Source organism: Genypterus blacodes, unplaced genomic scaffold (assembly GCF_046128005.1).
Source record: "Genypterus blacodes isolate CSIRO-AG114 ecotype Tasmania unplaced genomic scaffold, CSIRO-AGI_Gbla_v1 ptg000021l_1, whole genome shotgun sequence".
Taxonomy (NCBI): Eukaryota; Metazoa; Chordata; class Actinopteri; order Ophidiiformes; family Ophidiidae; genus Genypterus; species Genypterus blacodes.
In genome coordinates, this window is record NW_027466834.1 from 4,201,598 (window position 1) to 4,212,671 (window position 11,074).

Sequence of the window (11,074 nt, forward strand, 5' to 3'; positions counted from 1 at the left end):
ATAAACCATTTGCATCATGCTGACGAACACGCAACCATCACTGTTGGCAAGCTGCAATGCAAAGCATCAGAGATGAGCCTAACGAATGAATCTCCACAAAGATCAGGTAAGAATTACCTAATGTGCAACATGTTCTTTAGTTATGCTAGCTGTTATATACAGCTATGATTTGGAGTGTGTGTGTGCATGTGTCTGTTTGTTTGTGTGGAGTTGCAATGGCCACCATTCCTATAATCACCTCCAGATTTGCCTGCACATTGTTCAGGGCTTCATTGTTCATTTGCATATGATGTTTTTCATTTCATTTACATATATCTAGCAGTTTTATCTATTTGCATTTCCATATAATAGTAGTGGGAGACATCAACAGAGCCTACCTTGCACCTCTCATGATGTGATCCTGAGTGATGTCACAGTTGACGTGACTATAAGCCACCATAGCAACCCCACCACCCATCATCAGTGACATAACACACACGCATGCAAACTTGCCAATACATGGGTCTGACATTTGATTAGGGTGCTTGTCAATGCCTTTGTATTTTACATAAATACTCGATTAGCAGTTTTATTTTTTATTTCTTACTGTCAGCAAAAAGCTGCACCATGAGCTTGAGACAGCAGATCCCTGTCAGGCTGGCTTTCACATTAACCATGAACAAGTCAGTGTGAAGAGAATGAGCCAGTTGGCCTCTACCCCTCCCCGGCCTGTGTTTGTGTGTGTGTGTGTGTGTGTGAGAAATGTGTTGAATTTCTGTCCTTCATTTTGTATAGATTTCAATTATCAGAATAATTCATTTAATTTGTCCTCACTCACCCTTCCTGTAAAACTCATCTGATTTAATCTTACACCAATTATCAGAGATGCTTTTCAGATAGTTACGCAACCACATTTTAATCAAGACACTCACAATTATTACATTAGCTTCAGCAAAAAGAGCAAATGTACCTCATAACTAAAACATCACAATGACATTTTTTATAGAATTCTAGATATTCCTTTCGAACTACATGAATTTCATAGTGGGCCTGACGGCTGCAAATCACAAACTGGGCCCATATCCCAGTCAAGCCACAGTGGGTGCTAAATGTTTCACTTTCTGCACGACTCTGCAGTGATCTATAGACCTTCATGGTTTGTTTCTGTCTGTTCAGCTGAAACAATTTACTGAGCTGTGAAACATTTTAGAAATAATACACATAAAACTCTCATTTCACCTAAACTAAAACTGAAAGCAGCAGGATGTCACTGTGATTGAGGGGCCATCTTTCTTCACACAAGCCTCCAGTCTCGTATCAAACATGTCTGCTGATCACTGTGGCCTCTCTGTGATGAAGGAGGTCCAAGCTCCAATCGCTTTATAACACCAATCAGTACTGTATCCCATTTATCAGCTCTCAGCTTCAGTACCTCAAGCATCTACCATTATAACAGATCCCATCAGTGAGGAGTGTGTATCAGTTCAAGCTGACATACAAACTAAAATGACATCATATAAACACATAAGTGAGGACATTTACCTGAGTTCACTGTCAGTGCTATATTTGCTAAAAACAACTTCAAGTTTTATCTGCATTGGTTTTAGTGCTGGGCAGAAATCGGACAAATAAGCATGCCACCAACTATCCATCATCCATGTAAACAGTTCCGTTTCACACAATCAACGCAAACGCTGTATCTGCAGATTAATGACCGAAACATTTTGCAAACATTACAGAGGCCAAACGGACTCAAACCAAATACAACAGTTAAGGATGAAGCTGGTGTCTCATAGACTGTCCACTCTATTCTGCAGGTTCAGAGTCAGGGCCCTCATCTTGCAGGACAGCTGTCTCAGGGACGTCGGATGTGGGCGTGTCAGGTGGTTCTTGAGAGAGGTCTTCGGAGCCTCGACTCACACTGGGTGAGCCCACACCTGGACTCGTGTCACAAGACTCTGTGCTCTGCTCTGAAGTAGCTGTCATAGTTGTCGGGGCTGTGTTGGCGACACCAGGGGGAACTGGGTCAAATTCATCATCGTCGTCCTCCAGGATGGGTGACTCGTGAATATCTGTCAGAAAAGACAGATTGCACTGTCAATTTTCCCATATTTAGACAAGGAGAATCAGGAATGTGAAGAAATACCTTACTCACTGCTGAAAGCTTCGGGGTACTGCTTAGCAACCTTTCCCTTTAGTGTTCTGGAGGACAGTGAGATTCAGAATCAGAGAGTGTATGAGTGTGTGAGTGTTTGCACTTGTTTTGGATTTGTGACTGACCTGATCCTTCTGAAGATGCTGTCCAGATCTTTCTTCATTTCCACAAGCGTGCGTGTGTGTAACAGGAAGCGTTCGTTCATCTGCTGCAGTCGCACATTAGACAGCCCGTTAAAGTTGATTAGCATTTCATTGGTTTTCTCAAAGCGGTCCAGCCTGGTGAAACATTCATTCAGATGAAGAACAATAATATTTATTTCAAAATAGCAAAGAATGTGAATTATTAGGGGTCAGATTTACAAGATCCACATGTTAGCGTCACTTTCATCTGCAGGGGAACTGACATACGAACAGCCCAGCGGTTGTAGAAGCAGTAGCATCACTCACATGTGTCTCTGAGCCTGTATGATGGCGTTCACATCCTCAGAGTTGACCATGCTCAGCATCCTGTTACAGAACACACCAGAGGCTGTGGGCTCCACCATGATGAAGACGAAGAAGCTGCAAATACAAACCTCTGATTAGGTATTTTAGATCTTAAATTCACAAAGGCCTACAGCGGGGAAACCTTGACAGTAAAATAAATAGGCATGATAACACAGACATGGACACACACACACTGATACACGTTCATTCAAAGGTCACTCTTGTGAGCGCATCAATACAAATTCACAAAACAACGCAAATACTAAACGTAAACCTGGTTAAAAATCATAGTAATACTCGTCAGAAGAGGTGTAATATCTTATATATACACATCTAAACATCCATACATGTCCGTTATTAACTGACTATGACAATTGATGATCTTATTCTGTGTCAATAAAGCTAACAGGCTGAGCGAAACGGTTATCATCGCTTAAGCTTGCAAGCTCAAATGATTGAAATCTTACCTACTACCGCTTTTACTGCCGTTGCTTACGTCGCCCTCTTGCTGTTTAAATAAACAAATATAAAACTACATTTGAAGCGTAAATGCAAATAGACATTTAACGGCTGTGAAACAAAAACAAGACACTTCCGTGTCTGGATAGAACCTTCATGTCACGTGACTTTCATTTCCGACTCTGCGTGGTTCTTTCTTTCTGTAAGAGTCACTTAATTACGTCATACAATATTTCAAAACCCGTGAAACAAAAACGTAGCAGCACACACACATTAATATGAAATATTTGTTATATATTTCATATGTATTTATAGTACTAATACTAATACTAATACTAATAATAATACCAATACTACTACTACTACTACTACTACTAATAATAATAATAATAATAATAATAATGATAATAATAATAATAACACAGAAAATAAGGCAGCATATTTGTATTTTCTTTTATTGCTTTTCTCGCATTTGTGGCTCCAGTGTAGCTTATAACCTTGAAGTTGAAATCTTCCAACCTGTATTAGCTACATGTGGACAATGAGATCACTGATGACTTATTTATTTTACCAGAAATGCCTCTAGACTTAAGTAGAGAAATGAACAAGGTTACAAAAACCTACTGGTACTACCACTGGTATACTATCTGATAACAAACCTTGTTAGAAAAATGAACTATCCAAATTGTAATGGTTAACAAAAGTTTCTAATCTATTGTTTTAACCGTTCCATAATCCATAATTCCCATTTACAGTCTGCCATCTACTGGGTGAATGAAATAGTAGCATGTGTGTGTAGCTATTTATGATTCAGTTCACATGTGCAGCATTTAATTATAATTTTCAATCACTTTGGTTTGTTAGACCATGAAACCTACTGTGGACTAAATAAGTAGAAAACATTCAAATGAACAATTGACTGTAACTTCTGCCAATGTATCATGGACATTATTTTATAAGTACATTGCCTGTGATGATCAAATACTATTAATCAGACATAACAAATCTCCAAATGTCGCTGTCATGTATTGTTAATGAGATTGAGTTAATCATTCAAAATTTGACCAGATTGTTGACAGATATGTATCAGCCATCACCATGATCATCTTCATTTAATGTCAAGTCAAATAAGGCTCACACTAAACTGAATAAAACTCACAAAAGTATTTTTATTAAGGGACAAGTAAAAAAAGTACATGATGTATAAAAAATACAAAACTGCTTTGTCTAACTTGTAGGCTAAGTAAATGCATAGCAAGTGTACATGCAAGTCTAGTGTTGGCTATTCTACTGTTTCATTACATTTTAGGCTACAAAGGTAAAAGAGAAAAACTACAGTGTAGTTGCAATCTAATCTATGTTTCAGTCTACATACAGATCCAGGGTGATGGTACAGAATAAGTTAGGTTGCACGCAACTCAACTGATGAGTAAATAAATACTTAAAAACATTTCACAAATATTGACAACCAGTAATTCAGGGCAATGCTAGACAGAGCCTGTATGAGAATTACATTCGATTAAGTACTGATGTACAAAACCATACTACTTATATTCAAAAGATGAACAGAATTCATAGTATTACACTTTTAAGCAAGGATGCAGTGATACAAATAAATATGAAATAAATAAATAATGGGACCCATAAAAGAGCGAAGACACTCGACCAACCCCATATGTACAGAACACACCCCCTGCTCCCAACTACAACATCACATGTATGAAATTTCATATTAGTGTTCTTCTTAGAATACCATAAACATACATACAAATGACCGTGGACAAGTACAAGTGTCCATAGAAAACCTGCATTGATTTGACGTTGGGTGAATTTCAATGTGCTTTGGCTTGCATTTGATAAATAAAGTAATATTAGGCTATATATCACAACACCTTTGTGGTATGTAAGAGGCAATGGCATAGAATTTCAGCTTGTATAAAGTTTTTACCATTTAGTGACCCGGGAATGACGGAGATTATTGATGTGGATATTGTTGAATGACTATAGACCGATTGCATGTTTTGCTGTTGTATTGTGTGGCATTATTATGCAAAGACATGTTTTCTTTTTCCTTTTTCTTTTTTTACATATAAAAATAAGTTAAAACTTCAGAGAAATGAATTAAAAAAAATAAAAGTAAGATTTACAGTTTATATAAGGCCATGCAATTTAGTAGACTCATGCATCAGATCATTGGGTCTTCAGAGGATGTTTGGGTTTGCCATTCATGCAAAATGCACTATGTGTTGCTGAGGCCACGATAATAAACATAGCTACTGTCCCTTTCTTGATCCTTAATACCAATCCAGAATTAATACTTGCACTGTCCATGACACATAATTAAGGCTGGTGTATTTGCTGTTGAAGCTGTGAATAGGCCTTATTTCAATGGGGCCCATTTATTCGCACGCAGACACACAAATCCAGTCTACATAACCAAACCGTTTGCTAGGAGTGTAACGTCAATGTCGAGACACAAACACGAGGGCAACTGTACAGGTCGGTCTGTCAATGTATCATGTCATTCATCCCAAAATGACAGAGCAACCATTTTAAAAACAGAGACAACTACTCTTAAGTGAAGGAAGTAAAACTAATCACGTCATATTAGTCATCTTAACACCTACTTAATGCTTACAAAATTAAAAACGTTTGACATCAGCTCTGCTGTGTACCGAGCACTCAGACCTAAACGTGTGCTTGACTGCATCAGCTTCAGCATTCAACTTCAGTGTAGATACAGCAGGAGCGCTTCACATTTAACTGATATGCAGCCTGAACTTTACTCCATTAACTGTCATTTCCGCATCACTCTGCCTTCCCAGTTAACTTACTCCATTTGTGTTCACTGATTTTTGAAAATGGACTGAGCTGCACTTTTGAAACTTTGAAATGACTTTCAAGTAGTAATTTGTTTTTTCTTAAAGTGGATGCGTTGTATTTTTGGAAGAAAATGTTTTGAATGTACCAGCAAACTAGAGCTCCAGCATTTCATCTAAGTATCACAGATGATGGTCCATCACCAGAATGAGAAGAAGCTTAAATACAAAGAGAGACAAAAGTGGAAACACAAAAGTTCATAAGTTACCATTTTAAAACAAAATAAACACATCCTCCCACTTTATTATGGAGGAGACCAACGGATTTTCAGCTGCGTTTTGACAGAAGGCAATCTGAGGCAACTTCTTTAAGTGCTTGAGAAACAACAGCACCCCAAGATTTCTTCTTCAGAGATGTGTGTGTATACAAGTGTGTGGGCGACTGCAGTGTTACCACCCTTGCTCCATCGCCACCTCATTCCTGTTTGGAGGTGTTGTCATGGTAACGCAGAGCTGAGCGGCCACTGCGTTCTCCTCGCATGTTGCCGCCGCCACCGCCGCCTCCTTCACTTCCTCCATCTGTGATTTCTGCTCGCTGACGCCAGCCCCTACCTGGCCCTCCTCTACCTCCACGTCCTCCTCCTCCTCGTCTTCCTCCTCCTCGTCTTCCTCCTCCTCCTGCTGCTGCTCCACCTGTTGCCGCTGTTTGTTGCGGCAGCAGGGTTTGAACAAATGGGGGTCGATGAGCACCTCCCCAAAACGACCCTTGTAGATGATTCCACAGCAAACCTTTTGCCTGGACATGGATAAGCATGATAAACAGTGAAAGTCATGCTCTAAATGTCACATACTTTACTGATACATCCCAGATATTCCATATGTTTATTGCAAATGTTCTTGACTTGCCTCTTCCAGTAGGTGAGGTCCAAGAAGGAGAAGACAGGGGAGCGGCTGGATCCCGGGCTGATCTCAGTGTCTGAGCCGTCATCTGAGAGGTTGCTGTAGCTGGGAGACTGAGCTGGAGAAGCGCTGGAGGTGGTGCTGTGGGCATCTGAATCTGGTGAACAGGACAGCGCACAAGGGAATGAGACCAGGTGATAAGGTGTGATACAATACAACGCAAAATCATCTCACATAGGAAATATATATGTGACGAGAAAAAGCCTATTCCTTTAAGATGCTAATGTGAGAGGCCTTACTAGGTTTATGTAAAATACACAACATACTGTTTCTTTTCAGTTCCTTCTGCAGCCTGCTGATCTGGCTCGGCCGTGCTTTCTTAGAGATGGACTTTATCTTCTTTGGCCTGGATGTTATTTTTAGGCTCGGACCTCCTCTGGCATCGACCACCTGCGTGGAGAGGAAAGAAGAGGAGGGAAATATTGCTGCCATGAGTGGTTGTGCAATCTCAAGCATGACTAAAGAAAACAGGCTAAAGAAACATATCAGGGAATATTTATTGATGTAAAATGTGACCGTTTTAGAACAACAACAGGTGTGTCCTCTGACTGCAGTTATTATTCTTCACATATGTAGAAAGAAGTGGACAGGATTATTGCAGTCTGACCGTCAATTAACTCTATACACACACACAAATACATTTAAAATGTGATTAATTCAGATTTCCATTGCTGTTTTACAGAAATGGAAAGCCCTAAAAATGTACAGGCTTAGTGTTACTGAGCCTTGAAAATACAGCTTTTCTCCAAACAAGCAGGGGGGAACACCACTGCAGAGAGACCGGCTCAGTTTGTTGCCAATGTGTATCAATTTACTTCAGAGTATTTGTGGAAAAGAATGTCAGAATATTGAAACAAGACAGAATAAGATGGAGCTCTACATGAGGAAAGCACTGATCCTAGATTTGAGGTTCAGACCATAGGGGTGCTCCTGTGTGATCACTTACATGATTCCAGTTCTTCTTGGTTCCCACCGGGAGCTTTTTCCATCTCTTCACCAGGAGCACACAGGCATTACAGATGTCTCCAGTCCGGCTTTCGCTCAACCTGCGACACAAGACAGTAACATTCAATAAGCACACAGGCCGAGTGTATATGTGCTGATATGAGACTTTTCGCCTTCTGACTGAGCCCACGTGGTTCCACTGTGTCTTACCCGAAACAGCTCCTGAAGTCTTTCTCATACCGCTTGCTGTCTGTGAACCGAGAGCTGGATGACTTGGCGCGGCAGATGCAGCAGCCGTCCAAACTCCGGTACATTTTCGGCTTATGGAAGCCAAACATCTGCGTGAGAAACAACAGTGATTGATCCCGAATATCTCAGCGTGTGTCCTGAATAAAAGCACGCATGGGACCATATGTCTTGTTCAGACATTTGGGGGTTTTCACAGATTTGATGTGTGTAAATAAGTGAAAGCGACTGTGTTGAAGCATCTGACCCAAATGGGGGAAGTAGGTCAGCAGTCAGACAGCGTGTCAGACAGATCATATCGCCATGCCTGCTACGCTCGCACGCTTTATTCTGAAACTATAATAAACACCGGTTCAGCCCGACGCTTACAGGCCCCATGACACCACTGATCTCCTGTAGTGAGAAACAAACTGCATGATGCGAGATTGTGATGACAAAGAATGCAAAAAAAATGCAAAAATCGCCGATCCTCTCGGAGATTTAACCGGGAGGATTCACTTGGGGTGTTGTAAGCGCGCCGCTTATGTGGAGGACTTGTGATTTATGTTGCTAGGCAAAGTACTCTCTCCATCGCACATGTGGACCTGAACTGCGGCAAAACTGCGAGCCGCGCCCCCCAGACTGGGTTTTCTCTTGCCATCAGTCCTCCGGGTCTTCTGACAGTGCAGCGCCACTGAGAGCAGACACAGAACAGAGAGAAAGCAACACCTCTCACTCTGAGCGATTCCACCTTAACGGGAAGATTTGGGAATTATATGGGGGAAATAACTAGATAGAGGAAATGTCCTCTTATGTCAAAAATAATATCTGTGGAATAGTTACTGCTCAGCATACTGGAGTAGATACGCAATACAGAAGCAATTCATAAGTCACTGATCCTTAAAATATTTTCCGGAACTTTCTAGATTATTCCGGAAATCGTAAATTCATTAATATCGTGTATGATCGAGTTAGACAAAACTGTGTCGGACTAAGTATTTCATGACCACATCCACACAAATCTGTTACAACAAAACCAAACAACAAAATATTGACAACCAATGAGCAGCCCTGCCAGGCTTGACTACAATATCTTTCTCAAGATAAAGCTGATATATTTTAATGAAATTAGTGAACAGCGGTTATCAAAACGCTGATGGCGGTCCAATTTAACAGCGTCCAAGGCCTCATCTCGCAGAACGGAGACGATCTCTGCTGTAGCAGCAGAATACAGTACGTGACGCAACTCAACATGGCAACACACTTCAAAGGCGGAGGCAGTGTGGATAAGGGGGAGTGATGCGATTTCCAGCCCCAAAAACTGTTTATTTTTAAAAGTTAACTGTATAGAAATGTCCGAAAGCAACAGAGACTTTGGTTAATAACGCCTCAGTTAGAGAAGGAATAGTAGACACGGCGGAATACACGTGTTTTTATCGAGGGAAAAGTCGTCAGTTACACCGCCCACTCCAGCGAGGAAGCATGGCACGCCACACGACCTGCTTCATGCGCACCCATTTTATAATGACCGTCCTCTGCTCGACGATCCCGGCTCTTTCCTCCCTTACTCTTAACTTTACACGCCGACAGAACTATCTCACGCAAACACGATTCCAAAAAAATAAGAGTGATTTTATTTTCTACCAGGAATTTCTCCTCCGTTTGTCGTGTAATTTGATCTTTACTCTTTGTTATTCCACAACCGCGTCACTGCAACAGCCCACCGACAACTACATGTGCAGCAACTTCAAAGCGGCGGTTGTTTTAAGTCGCATTCTGTCGCGTTATTAAACACTAAAGACCATTTCTATGCAGTTTTAAGTTTCGTGATGCATTCATGAATAGTTGTTAGCAGTATTTTGTTGACAGCAGCACCCGCGTGTCCAGGCGCATCTGTGCTCAGGGTGGGCGTGAGACATTCAACTTGGTTTATTTAGCAGCAGACTGAAGGTGCAGTACTACAGCCACAGCGTGGACATACACGTACATACATCTCACCGATGTGTCGTATAATCACACACTATTTTACAATATAAACCACTTTAGTCAAACCTCTGAGGCGACAAAATGAGCGAGTGCCTCTTAACAACCAAATTCACTTCACCAGTAACCACAGCCATTCTTGCTCGTAATGCTCACACACGACACTCAGTCTAACACACGTTCAGCACGTCCGCTATTTTACTTTAAGTGCATATCAATAAGTCCAGTAATAGAAGCACTTTAAGTATGACTCACGGTTCAGACTCAGCCGGTCCCGCTGCAGGCCCCAAAAAGAGCAATTGTTCTGAGACAACTCGCGGCTTGTTTTGAATTACACATTTTAAAGCACGGCTAAGACTATCAAATCCCGCAAACCGTCAAACACCAGAGCAAACGCGAAAACAGGAAAGGTTCATTACCTTTGCGTAAGTTGCGTGAAGTTGATGAAAAGTGGTGATCTTTACACCGCGTCGTTACGATGTGACTATTATGAAAATCAACCCGCATCAGTAACCCGCTCTCTTGTTGATGTCTGCGCTTGTGGACGGGACTGGATAGTTGTGGACCGAGTGCGCATGCGCCCTATCCACACCTCCATTTCAGAGTGGAGCAGAAGCTTTTTTTCGTTTTCTTCAATCAAATGCATTTACATAAACGCCGTGTGACGTAGCCGTGCGTCTGCATTCTACTGACCTTATAAGGAAGGGAAGGCTGCGCGGGAACAGGGGGCTCGGCTCCGGTTGCTATGGCAGATTGGAGAATGTAAGCAGAGGGGCGGGGCCTGTAGTTTTACTACAGAACGCCAGATGGCCGGTCTGTCTGCGCGCGGACCTGCGGTCTATGCGAGCAGAGATGCGCTTTGTTCGTCAGTGCGCGGCCAGAGTGATGGAGAGGTAAATAAAAGCTGAAACATGGCCTCCACTCAGCGCTCACCGAGGCGTCGATAACACCTTTATCAGCTGTATTTTAACACAAACGCGTTTCCTCTTAAAGACCCACACCCCGTTCTTACGTAATTCAACGTAGCGTCAAGTCGATGCGACGCAATAAAACGTGCGGTA

At 41.6% G+C, this 11,074-nt stretch overlaps 2 protein-coding genes across 2 annotated transcripts; both read right to left on the bottom strand.

Annotated features, from left to right (window-relative positions):
• Nucleotides 1-865: 865 nt before the first annotated feature.
• Nucleotides 866-3,248, bottom strand: kxd1 (KxDL motif containing 1). Its single transcript, XM_076141813.1, has 5 exons — nt 3,090-3,248; nt 2,584-2,697; nt 2,260-2,412; nt 2,135-2,181; nt 866-2,051 (listed from the first exon to the last, which is right to left on the bottom strand). Exons 2-5 carry the CDS (start codon nt 2,679-2,681, stop codon nt 1,786-1,788), a joined length of 564 nt encoding a protein of 187 aa, XP_075997928.1. The 5' UTR covers nt 2,682-2,697; nt 3,090-3,248; the 3' UTR covers nt 866-1,785.
• A 982-nt stretch (nt 3,249-4,230) lies between these two features.
• sinhcaf (SIN3-HDAC complex associated factor) lies at nt 4,231-10,603 on the bottom strand. The gene is made up of 6 exons (XM_076142502.1): nt 10,433-10,603; nt 8,016-8,143; nt 7,807-7,906; nt 7,127-7,250; nt 6,807-6,957; nt 4,231-6,696 (listed from the first exon to the last, which is right to left on the bottom strand). The coding sequence occupies exons 2-6, from the start codon at nt 8,141-8,143 to the stop codon at nt 6,351-6,353; spliced, it is 849 nt and encodes a 282-aa protein (XP_075998617.1). The 5' UTR covers nt 10,433-10,603; the 3' UTR covers nt 4,231-6,350.
• Nucleotides 10,604-11,074: the final 471 nt, after the last annotated feature.

Bases quoted from the DNA above. Each gene is read 5' to 3' on its own strand.
- kxd1 (XM_076141813.1), bottom strand. From the start codon at position 2,681: ATGGTGGAGCCCACAGCCTCTGGTGTGTTCTGTAACAGGATGCTGAGC. The intron at 2,413-2,583 runs GTGAGTGATGCT...ATGTTTCACCAG, and splicing joins ATACAGGCTCAGAGACACAT to GCTGGACCGCTTTGAGAAAA. The intron at 2,182-2,259 runs GTCAGTCACAAA...ACTGTCCTCCAG, and splicing joins AGCATCTTCAGAAGGATCAG to AACACTAAAGGGAAAGGTTG.
- sinhcaf (XM_076142502.1), bottom strand. From the start codon at position 8,143: ATGTTTGGCTTCCATAAGCCGAAAATGTACCGGAGTTTGGACGGCTGC. The intron at 7,907-8,015 runs GTAAGACACAGT...CTTGTGTCGCAG, and splicing joins GACTTCAGGAGCTGTTTCGG to GTTGAGCGAAAGCCGGACTG. The intron at 7,251-7,806 runs GTAAGTGATCAC...CTCTCCACGCAG, and splicing joins CCAAGAAGAACTGGAATCAT to GTGGTCGATGCCAGAGGAGG.